At 44.7% G+C, this 21,097-nt stretch overlaps 3 protein-coding genes across 4 annotated transcripts; 2 read left to right on the top strand and 1 right to left on the bottom strand.

The window, feature by feature from the left end:
- The first annotated feature begins 92 nt into the window (after positions 1-92).
- MED9 (mediator complex subunit 9) lies at positions 93-1,471 on the top strand. Its single transcript, XM_084604551.1, has 2 exons — positions 93-181; positions 1,234-1,471. The coding sequence occupies exons 1-2, from the start codon at positions 120-122 to the stop codon at positions 1,469-1,471; spliced, it is 300 nt and encodes a 99-aa protein (XP_084460677.1). The 5' UTR covers positions 93-119.
- LOC146189786 (uncharacterized) lies at positions 1,471-8,122 on the top strand. Its single transcript, XM_084604547.1, has one exon. The coding sequence runs from the start codon at positions 1,471-1,473 to the stop codon at positions 3,196-3,198; it is 1,728 nt and encodes a 575-aa protein (XP_084460673.1). The 3' UTR covers positions 3,199-8,122.
- Positions 8,099-20,945, bottom strand: Sirt7 (sirtuin 7). 2 transcript variants are annotated; one of them, XM_084604550.1, is made up of 7 exons: positions 20,779-20,945; positions 20,362-20,465; positions 20,099-20,236; positions 14,437-14,615; positions 12,306-12,714; positions 10,033-10,220; positions 8,099-8,936 (listed from the first exon to the last, which is right to left on the bottom strand). In XM_084604550.1, the coding sequence occupies exons 2-7, from the start codon at positions 20,455-20,457 to the stop codon at positions 8,630-8,632; spliced, it is 1,317 nt and encodes a 438-aa protein (XP_084460676.1). In that variant the 5' UTR covers positions 20,458-20,465; positions 20,779-20,945; the 3' UTR covers positions 8,099-8,629. The 2 variants fall into 2 exon arrangements, with proteins under 2 accessions (XP_084460676.1, XP_084460675.1); XM_084604549.1 differs by lacking the exon at positions 20,779-20,945 and adding an exon at positions 20,575-20,772.
- Between the last annotated feature and the right edge of the window lie 152 nt (positions 20,946-21,097).

Below are 21,097 nucleotides of genomic sequence, written 5' to 3'. Positions count from 1 at the left end.
AATTATAAGTTTTACTGTTTTGATCCCTTAATTAATCAGCCTGTGAGTGGCACCAGCACCGTGGCGGTGAAAGCAGTGAAAGCAAACTTGACATCATCAATATCATCACAACGTGCAAGATGGCGACGATCGAAGAAGTCAGCGGCGAAATCTTGCACCTTATTTACGACGTTATTCGAAGGTAAGTGCTGTGTTTCTCTGCTATTAAGCTCGCAGTTCGGGGAAAAACACCGCTGAATTTACTTGAAACAATTGGCACAAATCTATGGGACATTGTAGGCGTGAAGTGAATCTCAATGCCGACCTGTCGTGGCAGTAGCAACATAGAGAAAGGATTTGGTAGCAATGCGATTTCGGTTTAAGGCCCCATTGAACTTTGGCTATCTACTCGGTGAGACAGTCCAGCTGGGCAACGTGTTGTAACCTTTCTGTAGACCCATTAAAACTGCACTGTGTAGTGTACCTAGACTCCACTGCGAAAGTAGCGGGATAGAGCACGTCGAAGATAACTGTAGTACGTAGTCGATGGTTTGACGGCATACCGTCTGGTCAGGAATCATGGTTGAAAATTTAATGGTCAATGACCAAGGTCAACCAAGATTTAATGGTCACTGACCAAGATTGTGAACAAGGGAGCCGTAGCGTTCCCGAAACGTCTTTCGTTTTTTGGTTTGGTTTGGTTTGGTTTGTGGGGTTTAACGTCCCAAAGCAACTCAGGCTATGAGAGACGCCGTAGTGGAGGACTCCGGAAACTTCGACCACCTGGGGTTCTTTAACGTGCGCTGACATCGCACAGCACACGGACGCCACTTCGTTTCGCCTCCATCGAAACGCAGCCGCCGTGGTCGGGATTCGATCCCGGGAACTCCGGCACAGTGGTCGGGCGTCTTACCACTGCACCACCCCGGCGGGGCCTTTCGTTTTTTCACTTTGGTCAGTGACCATTAAATTTTCAACCAACTGTAGTACACTGAACTAGTTAATCCTGAATTCTGTTTTAAGTTTGTGAATCTGAAGGATTATGAAAGATGTTCGCACCTTAGTTAGGAGAAATAAAGTGACTAAAGAAAGCAGGCAGCACAGTTCCCATAACTGTTTCACTTAAGGTTCACTAGCGCGTCTCGATCAGTCTCTGCTTCGCTAATGACAGGAACCTGCAATCATCTCCTCTCCTGTTATGTCGGACAGACTAATCTCAGTACCTTTCCTCCCTCTTTCCCTGACCCTCTTTAGCATCGAGAAGGACTCGCACGACCCCACACAGAAGCGGGACAGCTACGACAGTGCCGCAAAGATCCAGGAGCTGCGCGGCAAGCTGCAGCTGTGCCGCGACATGATCAACAAACTACCAGGCATCGAGCTCACGCGCGAGGAGCAGCTACGCAGGGTGGAAGCCCTGCGGCGCCAGCTAGTGCGCAAGCGCGAGCTGCTTGTCAAGTACAAGAGCATGTGCCACTTCGACATGAAGTGATGATGGCACCAGCGACGACGATACGTCACCTGCTGCTGCGGTTAAGCTGTGTGGCTTCCAGTGCCGCGCACTGCCGGCGTAGCAGCAGCAGCCACTTCGTCAGAGACCACTATTTCAACTACTTCCGGGAAAGTGGTACTTATCAGCAGACCGTGGCGACGCGACATGCTGACCCAACACTCCGTTCTTATTCCCCGGCTGTCCTTTCAGCTGTCGGCGACGAGCACTTGCCAGCTGCTGTGCTGTCTTTTGCAGCTGTTTCGGCCAAGACGGAACACGCGCGTGCCTTCGAAAAAGAGTGCTGCCGAAGGGTGGGCCACCTTTCGCCAGAAGTTGCTATTCGTGTGATGGATGCCTGGGCTTCCCTACCTTATGGCGGCGGAAGTGGCTACGCAAGACAACTTCTTCGTGCCATAGACATCACACAACTGCCCCGGTCGCACTTTGTACATTTTTTGTACCTGTTGGCGCTTGAGAAATGTTCCCTTCCGGAGGATTTTGTGGGTTCTGTCAAGCAACGACTGGCAGAGTTTCAGCACGAACAGGACTTTAAGGAAACAGCTGTACTATGCAGTAGCCTTTTCAAGTTGAAGATAAAGGTCATGGATGATGCCTTTCTCAACAGTATTGCACAGCATACTAGTGAAGCTCTGAAGTTGAGTAAGGACAGGTTCGACATTATATCCATGCTCAAATTCTTGCGACTCTGCGAGCATTACAATCCCGACATTCTCGAGAACCTGTCAAGATACGCAATCAACCACTGTCGAGAATTGGTGGTCGTAGAATGTGCCCACATGTTGGCTGCATTTTCCAGCGTTGCTGCATACGACAAAGAAATGTTTGAATGCCTTGAGGACAGAGTAGTTTCCATACTTGGCGCACAAACTCGGAGTGCGACGGATTCTTCAAGGTTGCACCCTTCATTGCAACCCAGGGTAAAAGACGTGGCAAAGGTGCTGTGGGCTTTTGCAGCTGTGAGTCACAATGCAAAGAAGGAAAGTTTACAAGCATCTGTGCAGTTTCTCGAGCAGCAGTTTGTGTCGCACAAATATCTCTACCACGTGCTCGATGCACTACAGTCTCTGGTCTGCCTCAACTGCTTTCCCTGGGACCTCATTGACAGAGCAGCTTCACCAAGTGCAGAGCGTGCAGTTTTGTTCGGTGACAGGAAGAAAGCTGCTCTACGGTTGGCATTTGTCACAGCGTCCGCACAGCTGGTGAAAGGTGGTGCTGTTTCGCCAGCAACGAGGTTCAGCAGGGAACCATTGCCATTGGGAAGAGACGGTTTCGCCGAGCTGGCAGCCGTGTTTGGAGCACACGGCCTACGTGCCAGCTGCCTCCTGCCACACATCCGCATTGCTGGCATGACGTTCTTCGTGTGCCCGCACTCGTTGCGTGCCAGTTCCGTGCTGGACTTGGCAGACCTGCAGCGTAAAAGGGAACTTGCAGGGGACAGTGTGGCTCGTCTCATCAGCGTAGAGCTACTCGACGACAGTGTCTTAGTGCGAAACAGTGGCGGGCGTCTGCGCGGCATCATGGCGGTTAAAGTGCGGCAACTGCATGTTCTCGGTGCGCACGTGTTGGGCATGACGCCTAAGCAAGCCTCTATACTGGCTAGCCTCCCCAATGAACGGCAGTGGTGGAAAGCTTTTGTGCGATCATGTGCTTTAGGTGAGCCTATACCTGATGGTCTTGGAATTGTGTTGGATGGTGACACTGCCTGAGCGGGCTTCAGAAAGTGGGTGGTTGAGGCTAGTAATTCTGCCAAAGTCATATGCATGCATAAAAAAGGACAGTAATGTCAAAATTCTGGATTGCACTGGAAAAAAATAATGAACCTCTGTGCCAGTGCTTTTGGTTGTTTATTAATGTACTATCGGAGACAAAAATCTGTGGACCACACAAACTGCAACTGAAGCGCATAACTTCCTTATCGGCCAGTAGTCTCTGATCGTAGTTCTCGATGTGAAAGTTTGACTTTAGTTCTTTCATATGTGCTGGAGAAATGAAGTGATAATTCGTTTACATTGTACTTCTAGTCCAAAACTGCCAGACGTGCGGTCCAGAGGCTTTTGTTCTCGACAGTACAATCCCCATTGCAGCATGTGGTACACATTCACGGACAAACCACAACAAATTAATATACTCATGTTCTACTCTAAAAATTTCACAAGATAAGGTTTACAATCCTATGTGGAAAAAATAAGATTTACCAAAAGTAAGCCTCTGCAAACGTACGGTAATTTCGAATATTGGGTCAGTAGTCAAGTATCAATATCTGATTTGATCCAAATGTTTGGCATTTGAAATCTCAAAGTATTTGTCGTTGGCAAATAACGTTATGGAATGCTTGCTTTGCGCGGTACCTCCTCTAGGCACCATGCATGGAGCTACTAAGGCCCAGATTCCATGAACACTTTACATATACGTACCATGCGCCTAGGCGTGAACACAGCAGCCAGATACAATCTTGTCGTGTCCATGGCTATGTTACCCATGTCATGCATGCGCCGATTTCTGCGGGTTTAGCCTGGGCTGATTGCAGCTGGCACAGCTGCGGCAGCTTTTTCTTCGTGTGAAATAAGCTAATCAAACGCAACGGTGCGAGCAGGAGAGGGAGTTGGCAAACAGCACATGCGGTCGAATGGCTGTTTCGGACATCTGACATGGGATTGCAGTTGGCACAGTGGAGCACGGTAAACATGCCTAGCAGGTGAGCATTGAGTCACCACATCAAAATAAGAAAGTAGCAGTTGGAGGTGCACACACGCCCGCAAGTAATGTCGGATCCCTCAGTTTTTAACGGCCATTTTTGCAATACTAAATTGATGAACTTTGATGAGTGTGACAAAGCTTCGATACCCTCTTTCAATTTTTTTTTTTGTGTAATGGTCTTATGCATTTGGAAATGCATGGTTTTAGCGCGGTAGTATTAAAGGCCCCCATTATTCAGAAAAACCATCTGGTGTCAGCCTCCTACAGTGGAGACTGCGTAAGCGTGCCAAATTTTGGGGATAGCCGACCTAAATTTGGAAGTTAATGCTGAGTTGGCCATACCCAGTTGGATGTTGATTTTGGTAAAATTCTGAAGAGGTCAAAATTTTTGCGTCCAGAAGACCGAATTTTGGAAGCAGACCAAGCAAATTTGCAGGTCAGCATTGAATTGGCATTACCTGAATTAGGTTAAACACCAGATTTGGTCAAATCAAATTTCGGGTGCCCAGAGGGCCAATTTTGTTGTGTGGAGATACACATATGTGGATGCTTTTTTGCACCAGGAGGCTATTAATGCACATTAAAAATCGTGCGTGGATCTGGCAGATGACTTGACAGGTGCTGACCAATTATTTTCTTGTGCATGAAAAGCGTTCGAAAATATTTGAAGACAGTTACTACTCACCCCACACACAAAAGCCACTATTCACGCAGACCTAATCAGGACAGTGGCAGCTTCTCTAGTTGAACCTTTACCAGCCACCAAAAAACGTGCATGCCCATAATTCTCCTTGTCCACCGTAAGGTCACTGTAGGGCATCGAGAGAACTAAAGACATAGGTAAAGGTGAAAAAAAGAATTAAAAATTTAAAAATTAGGAAACAAAATGATGGTGCATCAAGAGCTGCAACAACAGCAATGCTCATCCTTTCACATTTCCCAAGTGCAGGTACTGCAGTGCTCTCTGCTCTCTCTTTTTTTTTTTGTAATGCAGTAGCGTTAAAGCGTTGGCATCAGTGTTATGAGCGAACAATCATGGGCATGGCTCTGGCAGATGGTAGGTGACATCGTGAGGCAATGATTGTTCATATGATTTTGTAACGTCACATGACCACATGACGCAGCTGATTTGGAAGGAGTTGCCAACTTGGGCTTCTAAGTTCAGATGGATGAGGGGAATCGAACCACCAGGACCCTAGCTTCCGTGTCGGACATGCTAGGCCATGCAGGCACATTTGTACGGCTTTCTTAAGTGGGAGGCTTTATATACATGTGTGTGTGTTGGGTGGTCTTACAACTGTACGTAAAGAGTATGTGTGAGCTAATAGGGTCAAAGTTTAAGGAATTAGTGATGGCGAAAGTTACAAAGTGCGATGTAGGCGAATGAAGATCCACAAGGAAAGCGGTTAAAGGGACAGAGGCAAGCATACGACCAAGTTTGGTTGTCATCTGCAGAGTAGAAAAATTAAGAGATAGGATACGCTGACCTCTGACAGCGCTTACGAATGCCGATTTCAAGACGCAGCTGCATAGCAGGCAAGAAACTGAAAGCGGAGTGTATCCCCAAGTAAGAATGCTTGTTATTCGCGTTCTCTAGACAAAAAGGACCTGCTATCGAGAGAACAGCAGACAGCCAAAAAGGAAAACAAAGAATAGGCAGGTTTTGGGCCATGGCAACAGCGGATTGGCTGGTGAACAGAAATAGAAGCTTGGATCGACTGAAACACAGCGTGTGTGCTTCCAACGCTGTTCTCACACCACTCCTAGGTAACCAAAGTGCTTGACAAGCTGGATATAGAATAACGAAGAGGGACACCCAGCAAGCAGCCAAGGAGAGTATTTCATGAGAGCAGGCAAGGCTGCTGGATAGCTCAAAGGTAAAAAAAAAGAAAAGGCAACTTGAAGCAATCACTGCAAACTAGCGTTTGCAGTTTCAATAGCATGTTCTGAAATCGTTTAACCCATTTTTCTCAGCACTTATTGCAAGAGCACTACCGTTCGGAAAACTACCATTTCCAAACTCTTTCTGCCAAAGGCTGCTTTCAAAGTAATTTTAGACTAAAATTTTGTTGGGAACGAAAGGAGGCGCTTTTTGGAGTCCTAATTATTCTGAAAGATAAAAGAAGTGTCAAATATATGACATATAATGACAATAAAAATATGAATGTAATGACAAAAGCGTGGCCTTGTGTTAGAGCATCCGCCTTGTGTTCGGGAGGTACCAGGTTCGATCCCTGGTGCCGCCGGGTACCCACTGGCTTTTCAATGGGTACAAGCTTTCCCCCAGCCTGGTGCTCGGCTCTTTGGGGTGAAATGTTTGGGAAAAGGGCCACATAATGGGCTTTTGCCGCACAAGGCGGACTTACTGTTGTCCGATGGCAGAACTGATCACTGCCACATTGGAGCAACCAGAGGCCAGAAACTCCTATTATGGCTCACGCAGCAACATTCCATTGGCTATGAACTCTAGCATATAACATTTCTATTCAGAAGGTGTTTCAAAGTGCAGTAAGTTTGTTTTTGAAGTGCTCAGATTTTTAGAACAATGTCATAAGGTACCAGCAATTCGCCTTATCCTGCACAATGAACTACTTAGAAGTTATCTAAGCACGAACAGCTAGTACATCTTCATCAGGTTTGAAATGATAGTTTTCCTGAGATGACAGACTTAATTACTCAATGTGACAGCTGCAACCTTTTTCTATTTGTGCTAATGTATTGAAACTTAGAATACATCCTAATAGGAGGAAGATAAGTCATCCTTGAAAATTCCAGAGCTGCATAAAGTTACCTATACTAACTGTATGTCGTGCCCACGACGTCACTGTTTGCAGATGCGGACTACCATTGAGAAAAATGAGACTACCATGTGGAAAAATTAAGTTTTAAATTGTTCTACCGTGTCTCAGCTCCACAGCCGGGTATTTGTTAATTTGGAGATGGAGCTTTCCAATGAAGGAAGAAAAAAATTGTTCAAAAATCCCTTTAGCACCTCGCATCATGTCCTTGAAGGAAGAGATGAAGTGCCCCTGCCCAATTATTTAAGGACAACACTTGAACTTGCCACCACAAAAAGAAAGTGTTATATTTATTGTGGATTGCATACTTCCAGTTTATTACACAGGCAAACAAAACAAGCAAAGAAGCAGTTCATAATGCAGGTTACTCCAGCTGCATGCATGGTATGGAGGTTTGACGAGAGGTTTGCTTTCTGTGGACCCTGCATCACTTATAGGAACAACTTGGTTAATATGTTTTGTACAGTATGTATACTCAAAGACAACCGACAGTTGCCACCCTTGCATGTGATTCACTGTTTGTGCCTCTAGGCGAAAATTCACACTGCTTGAAGACACTGCACAGAACATAACACAACTTTGTAGTTTAAATTTGCACCCAAACAATTGCACGGCCACCTCAACCTGACTGGCAGGCACAAAGGGCAGCAAGACACTGTTACCACAAGCTCTGTTCCTGGTAGTTGCAGCTGGTCCTAAACTGATAAACAGAAAATTTTTGTGTAAAAGGTTGATGATTCCACGAGTTCCTACATTTTCTTTGCAAAAGGATTGCACACACCTCATGGCACATTACAAATGTGAACCCCATTTCATTTGCCCCATAATGGCGCTGCCCCAAGAATTGCCAGAAACAGGTGCTTTTATAGATTAGAAAGTACGTAAGTCGAGTGCACACCTCAGATTCTCACAGGCAGAGAGGAACCTCCGAAGAAGTCAGAACAATGATGCAAACTAAACACCTGGTGCACACCCTTCCCTCAAGCCTCTGTGTGCGCGCCAAATGTAGTCCTCTCCATCAACCAAAATAAATGCGTCGATGCTTTGAATGCATGCAGCAAGAAGATTCAGGACTGAGCGCTCGCTCCCCAACAGATACCTGTGCACATGAAAAAAAAAAAAGCAAAAACAAAAAGACATCTGTGGCACCACCTTGCGGCACAAAACATAAGCCTAGCAGTGCAAACCACCGGGTAAGCTTCAAACCCGCTTCACTTGCATACCAGAAAACATTCACTAAATGCTTTTCAGTTACAATCAGCACCGTGATAGTTCTTCTGCGACAACCAGGCTCTGCCAGCTGGTAATCTGGCTCCCAGCCACATTTGCAACGACATAAAACGCCATAACAAACAGCTGGACTTCTCTCCGATAATCTTGCTTTATGTCTCTAAGGGCAACTTTGCAAATGCACAATGTTGGTTCTGAATGCAGACACACACTTCCCGGGTGCATGCCTTAGTTTATCTGCATGCACTAAGGTCGAGCTCAAGTTCATGCCAGCGACTGCCTGCCGTCACTGCACCACACTTTGTCACCTGCGGCAAGCAGCACGGTAGAAGAGCCTGAAGTGCGTAGACCACAAGGAGTGCACAAGTCGCATATGTGACTTCCTTTTCACAGCTGGCGTGGGCAGCATTTGTCAGCGCTTTCGGCGCCACTTGGCACATCCCTTGCCGTACCAGCCGACCAGCCGCGGTTGTTTTTGGTTGCTGGCCTTCTCATCATTATCGTCTTCTTCCCCGTCTTCACTCTTTTCCTGCTTGATGACCACTTCATTGGTGTCGCACCCATCGTCATTGCCGCTGCCATCTTCCTTGATTGGCAGAGCGTAGCAGTGGTCCTCGTATGGGGGCTGATCGGCCGCTACAACGAGAGGCTGCCTGGTGAAGGTGCATAGCTCCTTCGGCCGTACTGGTGTGTGTAGCCGCCACAGTGGGTCCTTGTGCCTGCACAGTGATACAGCTACACTGTAGCTCATTCAGGTTGTAAAACACGACGTTCTCTAGCATCACTGAGGAAGCTGGCAAGTGGGTGCGCCATTCACAGTGGCCAAGCGATTTGAACATTCACGCTTTGTACGCAAGGTTCAATCCGCAGCAGGTGCCCACCAATTTCCCAGTGGCTGGTCTGACAATCAGCTTGTCTTGGATGAAATGCTTGAGGATATGAGTCTGCGACCGCTGGCTCACACAGACCAAACGCACTCCCTTGCACCTTCATCTCCCCATTCATCAGTTCTAGCATGGGTTAAACATACAGTAAAATCTCATTAATTCGGACTTTAAGAGTGATAAAAAAACATCTGAATGATTCAAATATTGAATTTGAATGGTACCTTAGGCTGCCAAGAACCATCCCAGTGAAAGGGAAATCACTTTTTGAAGACTTGGGCGGCGGTCATTTTCTTTCAAGACAAACTCCACAGCAACAAAGATATTTTGCGATTCTGTTAACCAGTCTTATTTACGATTGCTATGGGAAGTGTTGGAAGCAGGACTGCTCCATAACAAAAATTGTGACATTTTGTAAGGAATGATTGTGAAATAAAACTCCAGTGAGGACAATTCCTTTATTTTCCCTGTATATTTAAGTGTGCGCTTTGCGCACACTGTCGGGAAGGTCCTCTTTAGAAAAAAGAATATCCTTCTCCACAAAACGGATGTGCCGTGTTTTGAGAATGCTTGACTGCGCCACATATGCGGTCAAGCCGTCACGCATTGTGGTGAAATGCGCATTGCAGTAAAACTGCGGTGAAATGAAAAAAATTTTGTTGTATTCGAAATTTAGAATATTTGCGAACTCTTGCTAACTCTTGCTAACTACCAACCATGAAGACTGCACCTGTTTTGCTCACCAAAGCAACAAACAGAAATGATTTGTGTCAGCAGGCCAAACTGTTTTTAGACAAAGTACATCCCCATACACTTGCTGTTGTAATTGTCGGATCTTAACAGACACACTTTTGAAGCCGCTGCTACTAACGGGAATACACAGTTCAAATGTGCTCTCTCCACACCACACGTGTTCCTAAGCCCCGCTTACCGCTCATACTCGGAGACTGTGAGCTGCAGGTGTTCCATGACGGTTCGCATGACATCATCGCAGCGGCCGTTGATCTTGAGCACCGCCGATTCATCCTTGGGTGTCCACTGCAGGTTCACAATGTAGAGCTTGGGCCGATCACGAACAGGTCGGTCCAGCCCCCACAAGCAGCGATACCGTCGAAGCACCTGAAAAAAATAAGTGAAAAATGTCACTGTCTCAACAGCTGCTATTTATTTACTGCTCCACAAGTGCACATTTCCTGTTACTAATAAAAGCTTGCAGAAACTGCAGAAACTGGCTGAATATGAAAGCATTAGCGCTGCCACAGCTGTTTTGTAATTTTTACTTTTGCACATTTTAATGCGTTTATTTTGTTTTACTTTCTATTTCTGTATTTCTAACCTTTCATTTTTATATCATTTTATATCAATGCTTCCGTATGAATAAACTAAATGCTGACTAATATTGTTGCCGGAGAGGTATTACACAAGAGATGCTGAGGTATTACACAATGGACGCCGTATCTGAGTATTCCAGCATAATGTGAGAAACTTGGCTGCACAGCAACATTCCATTGACTATGAACTCTAGCATGTAACATTTATATTCTGCAGGCGTCCCACTGAAATCTCTTGCTTACATTTAGACATAGAGAGATAGAGAACCTTTACGGCAACAAAGTATGAGTGTTGCAGTGCTGCTACTGCCAAACTGCAATTTGGAGCAACTTTTGGAGCAGTAAAAAATGGACTTTAGAGCACTTTGGAGCACCTGTGGCCGTTTCTAAAAGGTCCGTTGCTCAGCAAGAACCCAATATATCAGCACAGCTATTGTGAACAAATCGATTTACAGCTACTATCTTGCCGTTGCCTTCCCGGTCCATATTTCAAGACGTTCTGCAGCAAGGAATTGTAATGCTATGAAAGCAAGCATTACATGCATTATCTATACCAGTGATTATCTGAAGTAATTCAATCAAAAACAATGAGTTTGGCTATTTATAGCCCAATTTGGCAACCCTGCGGCGCGAACGACGCGAGAGCTAGCAGCGCCATGCCGGCAGCATCAAGGCATTCTGCTTTATATATTATTTTGCTCAAACGGCTATGTATGAGATTGCATTCAATGCAATAGATGGCGCTACACAACCACAACTTATCATCATCATCATACTCCGGCCCACAGCCTATTTTTCGCCTCAGCTCCGGCCACTCTGATCCCTCTACAGCCCTGTCGTTATCATCATCATTGCTTGATAGATTCATTTTGGAGCACTTTGGTGCAATTTTGGCAGTTTGCATCATGATGGCGCAGCAAATCACGTTTGGTGCAGAATGGCGCAATTGGAGCAAGAGTGGAAGCACTGGTGTTGTCAACTTAAGCACCATGTTCTCTCTATTGAAACATGAGCAGACCACTGTTTTAGTTTCACGTAAGAAAGCTGGCTAGTTACGGCATTTTGTTTTCATGACGCTGCACAGTGCAGACCAAAGTGAAGAAGTGGTAACAAGTTGATACAAAATGCACATGTTAACTAACAGTCAGCCTACAAGCAGGGAGATGACTGACGACAGAACTTTTCCCCGCAATGCAAAAACAGGCTGTTCAACCCACATCTAGCTCAGTTGGGTATTTCACGCCATGTGAGAATTCCCCGTGCAGCGGTGGATTTCAGCGAATCAGTGCTCAAAGGTGGTTCTTGCACTCCATCTTCCAACCTGTCTGCTTGCAATGGCTGCAGCCACCATGGACTCAGTAACCGAAGCGCAATTTCACGACCACAAATAATGGTGGTGCCGCAAGGGTGTACACGAACGAAATTGAGAACCATGCCTGGTGTGTGTGGTGACCGCACAGCAGTCACCAATTTAGAGAAATATGTGGCGGCGACTTATACAACATCCTTCACAGGGTAATGTGGGTAGTAGTGGAGCCTCCTGAGAAGCTCTAATGTCCCATGTGCAACAACTTGACAACACAAACATTGAATGGCAAGTGGTGAGTGCACACTTTCAGGGCACTGGAATTACAGAATAATCAAGCACAGTCCATACTGTCAACCACTGCAGTGAAGCCTGCAACACGATGAAACTGCGATAAATTCGAAATGTTTTGGTGTATTCGGTAAATTTCGAATGTTTGGAAAGTTCTGAATACGTTCTTCGTATACGAAACGAACACCAAACATGCTCATTTTGCATTCATAATTTTAAATCTTTGCACACCCTTGCACAGAACACAGTAGCGGGAGGAACAGAAATCGATCGAACCTTAAGGCTGGTGCCCAGGCAGAGAATGGCATCGCACCGATCAGCAGCACGCCCCGCACCCTTCCAGTTGAGTGGCCAGCGGAGCCGGCCCGTCTCGCCGAAGTGCACGATGGTGTCTACCAGCTCCGCGGAACAGGCCGGGCACTGGCGACCCGTCCGGTGCCGCCTCAGGGCCGTGCGTTCAGTTACGTCGAAGAGGCGGAAGAACTGCCGCAGTGGCTTGCAGCGCGGGCACACCTCGAGGAACATGTTGCCGTGCACCTCCGATAGACAGGAGCGGGGCAGGCCGCTGCGCACATGCAGTCCGTCGCAGTTCTGCGACACGACATGCTTGACGTGCCCCGCACGCTGTAGCTGTGCCAAGGCCATGTGCGTGAACGTCGGGCACGCCTGACTCAGGTCCTGAACGCTGTGCGGTTGGGGAAGCAAAGAAAATGCGCGGCTCCTTCAATACCTTGGGTGCAAAACAGGGCTGGTATTCTACACGATTTATTGAGCTATTATTTGACTGATCCAAGAATGCAAAAATAAAGAAAACAAACACACGAAACAGAGGCACCATTTCACCCCTGTCACAGAAGCAAATATAAACGTGCGCTTCTCCTAAACAAATGGCACTTTCTGTGCACGCTGTAACATGGAAATAATAAATGCTATTTGAAAATGATGCCAGTCGTGATTAATGTTGTAGCACTCTTTGTTTTTTTCTCGTACACACATTGAGGCCACTTGAGCTTTGCACTGAGCTGCAAGAAGTGCCCTTGCCATCACTGTTCTTATAGCCAACGGTGGGGCCAAGAGAAATGACAGGGACAGTAGCTGTTCAAATGTGCACATCATTTTTAGCTGGCAGTGACTCTGAAAACCGATGCTCGTTAAAGGACATATTCAAGAAGTTAGAATAAAGATATCAAGGCACAGTAATGCTAAAAAAATATACATGGGTTATGTGATGTGGATGCAGACCTGTTCAGACTACACAGTTACCTGGCTGGACTAAGTGAAGTGAGGCCGCCAAACTCACTATAGGGCGAGTCCCTTCTTCAAAGAGTGTCACTAAATTTCATCGTGAGACACTTTGCATATAACTTTAAATGTCACTGAAAATGATACTAAATGTGCCCGTGTGTAAGAAGTAGAAGAGTGATTACATCTCATACCTTGCTGTATACTCGTCGCTGTTTTTTGAAAAATATTAGGCCTGTGCTTTCTTGATGCCACGCACTGAAATACCTTGCAGAATATTCACAGCGGCCAACAAACGTAAACAAAGCATGCAATTTCCTTCTAACATTTTTCATGGCTAGCCCAATAGAAACGGGCAGCTGTAGTAGTAAAGGCTACAGCACTTTTTTAAAGACATATGAAGTTTCGTCATGTCCACGTATAAAAGCGTGATTTCAATCAGAAAAGAACAGCATGCTCAATAAAGCTTTGTTATTTCCGAGTAGAATACGTGCTCTGTTTACTTATGTCCGCACCTGCACATGTGCCAAATAACCTGAGCAGGAAAGTCAACTATTCTAACAAAGGAGATCCACAAAACGACCAAACAGACCCTAAGTATATACAGGAAATTCTGCGTTTTGGGAGAGATAGAAACTAGCAGCTTACAGCACCCTTTTTAATGCAAAGGCATTTATTGCCTCATCAGTGTCGTGCGCAGAAAGTGACTGTCCGTGGAATTTGTGACCAACAGGACCTTTAAGAAAAATATGATCTTCTAATTAGGAATCGAATTCCTACTCTTTCAATCACCAGCCGAACGCGCCACAAACTACACCATGCCAGGCACGTGACAAACGTAGGTATCTTAATTCTCCTTGTCTAGCTTTCCTGCCGTCTCCATGTGAAATGACGATGCAGTTAGTGATAACTATGATGATAGTAACGATGACAATGACGGTGAATTAAGTTGATAATGACTGATAGTAGCACTAGAAATGAGCAGGGATGAAAATGATGATGCAGTTAGTGATGATGCAGTTCTGTAAAGTGGCTTTCGCCATTTCCGCTCTTAAGCAGACTTAAGCACAGTCTTGTAATTTTTTTTTACAGGGAGTAAGACAATGGTCTTCAACACAATTGTTCAAGCTAGCAGAAGTAGGGAGGCACCGGAACAGTCACCTACTCAGGCAACTGGTGACCCTTGTTCAGCAGGGTCCAGACACCAGCGGGGCCCCGGTAGTCTGGGATGCATGCTGCCGTGCTGATGCCGGCACCCGTGTACACCACCAGGTGGCGTGCCTCTGCTATGGCATTTGCCAGTTCCTTGCACTTCTCGGCCAGCACTGCCGGAGGATCCTGGACCTGCACAATGTTGGTACGTGGGACCACAATCATATCCCACCTGTGCCCCTAACAGCGTCAAATACCAAGACCGATCCCCATTTCCCAGAAATAAGGTGATGACATATCTGAAAGGTAAAACAACACTATAACTGTTGACAAGCTGCCACAAATGCAAGATACCAATGACCTGCCTCCCACCACATAGCAGCCTGTAGGTGAAGCAAAAAACTTGCGGGGGTGGGGAAGGGGGATACTTATACGACGTGACAGCTTTAACGGCTCCGTCAGCTAGCTCCCTTGATTAGTGGATCCTGGCTTAACCACTCACCCCTTAATCTGAGCCTTACACACATGCTCAGTGGCACACATTCGTAAGCTAACACGTTAGGTGAAAGACCACTAGACATAAGCTCCCACTTTAACCATATGAATGTGTCTGTGTGGCAGTGCGCCTCACTCGGGAACAAGTGTCCCAGAGTGTTCAATTCTCATCCCACCTTTTCATCTCAAAGGTGCGACCCGCGATGGTAGCTTCTACCTACTTGGCCATGTCATGTAGTTTCGCTCATATCGTGATATCGCACAACCCGCCGGACAATCAGTGCCTGGCCATGTCACCTGCCAACTACCATGTGCTAGAAGCATGCCCGCAATTCTGCAGTCACAATGCCAACACCACTGCGAACGCCGATAAAGAATTTTCTGGAGAAGCCCCTCTTCATGCTCTTGCATTAATTATAATAATTAATCACTAAAAAATTATAACAACTTATCTAACATTTAAGAGGTTGCAAGTGATTTTGCTAGAGTCCACGGAATTCCAAACTGATTGTTGACTTCTTTTCTTCCCCTTAAAGGAACATTAAGAAATCAGTCATGCAGCTCCGCATGATGTTATGAGCAGTGCCATGAAGCTGTCATGGTATGTTAATGCATAGCATTAAGAAGCTCATTCCACGTAAAATGCGACGGCATCTGGCCTCTGTTGGATGTAGTGATTCGAGATACTGAAAATGAACTTGACAAATCAGGAAGGGTCCAATGAAGTCAAACTAATGAGGCAAGCAGTTTTATGGAATAAAGTGGCACAATTTTCTGTGTTTTGGGATCGAACACAGGCCACAAGGGCTCATTGGTCCAAGTGTGTTAGAGAAGGGCTTAGCTAACGAGTTGCACTGTGCGTGATGTAGTAGCATGTATACGAGTACTAATGTGAAGTACAATAAAGGAGGGGGAAAAGGAGGAAACTGCGCTATGTATTTCACTCTAGAGGGGGCAAACTACAATTTTTGAGTGATGTATGCTTCTGTGCTTGCAATAATACCCAGTACTACCAAAATAGTTATTTCAATAATGATAAATGAGTTACTGATGTGGTAGAACTTCATTTGGCACACTGTCATGTGGCTCCTAATCAAAGATGTTTTTTAATGCAACCAACAGTATGTGCCAAGAACTGTAGAAATAGCATGATGCTAAATCTATGAATTACTTAGAGGTCAGAGATGTTGGATGCAAAGCAAAAGCTTAAATAGCTGAAAGAGAGGCCAGAGAAATCCCACTACATGTTTTAAACTCCTCAAAAGAAGTAATCCGAGAACTATAAACTCAAACTTTGCATGATAAAAAGAAATATTACAACATAACCCTTTCTTTAGAGAGAAGTTCCGGGTTCAAATAATCCCAGTGTTCTTAGTTCCCAATGTGTTTTCAGTAGATGATGTAAATGCATAAGATTAAGATAATAAAGCAATTGCTATTTTTTTTTTCTTTTACAAAATGTAAGGGCCATTTTCTGTGCTTTCACATGACCCTGCCTTCAATTCCTAGTTTGGTGATTTCTGAGGCTACAGCCTCCAATTTATTAAAGATATCACCGTGGCCAGACAACATTCTACATGTTTTCATCAAAGGTTACGCAAAATAGTGCACGAAATGTCTGTCTCTGAGCAGGTCCTCTAATGGACCAGAGACTAAATGTGTTCAAAACAACCAACAAAATGTGTTCCAACACTACCAGCCCATTTCACTAAATGTTCTGGCAATATTCTTGAACATGCAATTTATTAACATCTAAATTTTCTTCAGCAGCACAATGACCTCATGTAGGTACGGCTTGGGTTCAGACGTAAATTCCCTACAACTATTCAGTTACTCTAAACTACACCTGACTTAACAGCATCAATAAATGTAGGAGAACAAAGAGACATTATTTTCACGGATTTTTCGCAGCCTCTTGATAAAGTTTCACACAGTAATTAACCGCAGTGGATTGTATAATAAGCAACCATAAACTACTGGTTTAGATCATCGTTTTTTTAACAGACCGTCATCAGCCTATTACGTCTAGCAATACCTTCTTATGTACGTTTTATGATCTCTTAGAGACTGGCATTCCCCAGCGCTCCATATGCTTCTCACAATCGGCACTGCTTGCCCACACCAAATTGTATGCCAATGAATTATATCTGTTAAGGGCCAAATTATATTTTAGAATGACATTAAGCTTGAGAAAATTCTCTTAATAACTTCCTAATAAGTTACCTGCGAATTTTCATTTTGTCATAGGAAGTTCCCCGGACAGTGTATACTTTGGGATCTCCTTCTGTAATACTGATACAATTCCATGTATGCGTATCTGACAACGGAAATAGAGATGATAAATAATGTGCTTAGGAGAATTATCCACAAGAATAGTCTCCTTTTGTTTCTTTCTAGCATTGACAACATTATGCTTTTAATAGTAACGCATTATAAATACCTTGGTTTCTGGACAATTAATTTACACAGAAAAAATGAATTGATACTGTTATGGCTAGCAATCTCCGTAACTGTTCAATAACTTAAGTAGTCGCTAAAACCTGCTACATCAGCCATAACACCTGTCTTAATATGACACCAGAATTCCTCGAGCCTCTAACTATGCCATAACTTACTAGGATCCGTTCACCCCAACTAATACGTAATGCATGCAACAATCGAAATGCATGCAACAAAACAAAATTTATCCTCAACAAATAAGGCTGTGCTTCTGTCAGTGAATTACTCAAAGCAACCACTGATAACTGAAGAAAATTGCATATAGATTTTTTTTTTTCAGTTAATAACAGTACAATATAACATTAACACAACTGGCGTTTTTATTCCATTGTCAAGTCATAAAAAAAGACAATGAGATGACAAAATAACAATGCCACGTTTCAATTCCATGTATTCCTACGAATTATAGTTAACTGGAATACCTTATAAATGAAGCAGTTATACAGAACTTGTAAGCAACAACCTAAAACAATTGATTTTCAGCCTCTATTAATGGTTTACAGGGATAACCAAATCTTAATGTATGCATCTTTCAGCACATGAACCCACCTAGCCGTTGTATATTAAGGAAGACCACAGTAAGTATAAATGCATAAAATGCACAAATATGAAGTCTCATTTAGACCAAGACAATAAGGGACACATCTTGCAGTGAAAGCAATAATATCAACTGTATTGATTGTAATTTAGATTCATTATAAACTGATCATATCTTAATATTGAAACCTCCACATTAGAAGAATTTAGAAGTACCTCGGTGAGTATTTTAAAGTAGCTTTCATGAACTGCAACATCACCATGCAGTTTCATAAATTAAAACCCCGCATATTTATTGCACCACTAACTGTACAGTAGTACGACCAAGCATTAATTTCTACAGTTCTTTATCTGACTGTATTTTCTTTTTTTGGTTACTAACTGTATAGCTTTGACAATATTATAGCATCTTCTTCTGGCACATGTCATACAGCTCTCAACTGTAAAGGAGTATAGACACTTCATTTTTGGGTTTATGTTTTATCTGCTGTAATGATGCGTAAGACATTGCTGTACGTGGACCACCTCGTGATATTTGCCTACGGCCGCTGAATAATTTATAATTGAATTTCCTTTCTCACCCTTCCGGTTTCAGTTTCAACAGCCGAGCAATTGCTGTGACGTCAAAATCAAGTCTATGTCACGTGAGGGATGAATAAAACAGTGATATAATAGTTCCTGTGTCGTTTTAATTCTTCAGAACACTAAAGCCAGCCTGCCTTAAAGACACAAATTGCAAAAAGTGAAGAGTCAGTGATTACATTACTGTTTTTTTATGCAGCATGTGACCTAGACTTGATTGTGACGTCACAGCCATGTCTCGGCTGCTGAAACCGAAACCGATGAGAAAAGAAAATCCAATTAAACATTATTCAGCTGCCTACTGGTGATGCATATACAGGAATGTCTTATGCATCATTAACAAGAAAAAAGCCACCAAAATTTGGTGTCTATATTCCTTTAAAATAGATCAATTTATTTGTACTTTTATCCATTACTTTTGTGTGGCATGTATGGTCTACTATATACATATTGGAGGCTATGGGTTAGTAGAAACTGCTTTATGAGAAAGAACTTTGCCAATACTGCCGCTGGGTAGGTTGCTCTCGGTGCTGCTTCTATATATGGCCTGAATAAATAATGCAGATAAAATTAAAAATACCAGCAATGCAAATTGCCAGCAATCAAATAGGACTTTTGTTTGGTTGCTGCAGCTGCCTGTAAAGGCAGCACTGACATGTGAGCAGCCAAGGTAAGAAGAACATTTGTCCTCAACTTTCAAGCCCTTTCGGTTTGAATGAGTGCTGTAAAGGCTCCGCTGTGCAGCTGAGAAGCAAACCCCGTTGCTGGGTAACTTTTGGCGAAGACTGCATACTTTCTGTGTGGAGTCTTCTCAGTGCTACCCCGTCACTTTGCCAGCTCTGAATTGCAGGCTGGTCCCGAAATGCTGAACATTCACCTAAGGATTAGCAGTGACCCAGACTTCAAATGCTGTAAAGAAAACGCTGCAACGCATGCATTTCAAATGGCGCACGAAATTTACACAAGCAGATGTGTAAAATTCATGCGCATAACACATGTATCAGAAGTACGGTGATCCCATTGGCTACACCACATCTCTCCCCCGGTGGCCCCCATAAGCAGAACTACACGCACCATCACCCGAAACTGCAGTAACATGTTCTGCGCTCCGATACTGCTTTTTCTTTAATCACCGCAAATACTGTATATGCAACACAATGCTGCGACCTGTCGTCAAGGCGAAACTTTCATGGAGAACTACTTGAAACTGAGCGTGTTAATGCATATTTTCGCGCAGCTGCTTCACAATTGAGCGCTATCGCACGGCTCAGCAGACGATGTACCGTCAGAATCTAGACGAGAAATATCGAAAAAAAAAAAAAAAAAACGGCAGGCGTCACGGAAATGCTGCAAAAGCGACATACGCGCGCTGCTTTGGCCAGTGACCGTCGCGAAACGCTTGTACTGGGCGCAACCCGTTTGTTTGTTTGTTTTGTTGGGACCGTGCGAAACTCGCCGCCACACTCCCACCGGAGGAAGATATGGCACGAACTGACTCAACGCTTAACCGCACCGATTGACTTGAGTGGGCTAGGTACGATGCTAACGAACTTTGTACACACCTCTTGGAGTCGTTGCTCGTTACACCGGCGTTTCCGCGACCGTTCCTGCAGGATTTGGACCAGGTCACGAGAGTTTTCCAGAATGCATTCTTCATCCGGACTGCGCTCCCAAGCAGGCTTCTTCATCAGCTTCCGAATCTGCGAGCGAAAAGCAATAAATGCATGCCCTATGCGGCCGGAAAGCGACGCTCCTTTTTTTCGCGGGTTTATTTACAGGGGGAGGCCGAGCCACCGAGCCGAGCGCTAAGCGAAATGCGACCTACGTGTCTCGTTTTAGCCTGCTCCTCTTCCTTGAACAGTATCCTCCTCAGGTCCGCAGACTTCCGCAGCTCGCGACGAGACGATTCGAGGTCCTCCATGCTGGTCGCTGGCAGAGAAGAGCGAAGTGCTTGAGAGGGAACTGTTTTGATTACTACGACAGACAAGTCAACAACCAGGCAGCCGCCATTGCGGGTGGACGAGTTTGGATTGCATACTTCTCTTGTTTGTTGTAAGGTGGCATCTAGCGCCGCGGTGGTCCTTTCTCTAAAAGGTTACAAACTACCCAAAAGGTTCCTTTTCTGTTTATCAAAAACCACGAATTACATGCCAGGCTCATATTCTGCATTTCGAAAGCATTCCTAATTACAGCTGCTTTGCGTGCAGCCCTGCGGTTCGCGTCCCCTCGTAACGCAACTCACCGTCAGGTTTTGTTATTTTTTTTGTATGTGTGCAACCATCGCCTTGTTCAATGTTTCGCAGTAGATGCAAACTTTTCTTTTACAGCATTTTTCTCTTCGAAATGTGCGACGTTTAATCAACAAAGCGCGCATTATCGGCCTGAATGTCGTTACACCAACACCGTAACGCAAGGTAGACGTACACGCCATACGTCACGAATTAAAACCGAGGCCTTCGTATCTCCCCAACTATCACAATTGTTTTTAATTAGGTGTAAATATTACTACTGCATGTTTGCACAACACGAGCTGCGCGAGTTTGTTTTTATTCTAATTACTT

Source organism: Amblyomma maculatum, chromosome 5, assembly GCF_055883805.1.
Source record: "Amblyomma maculatum isolate TAMU_Amacu chromosome 5, ASM5588380v1, whole genome shotgun sequence".
Lineage (NCBI taxonomy): Eukaryota > Metazoa > Arthropoda > Arachnida > Ixodida > Ixodidae > Amblyomma > Amblyomma maculatum.
Note: the sequence above shows the minus strand (reverse complement) of the source record. Positions and strands in the feature narration are given on the sequence as shown.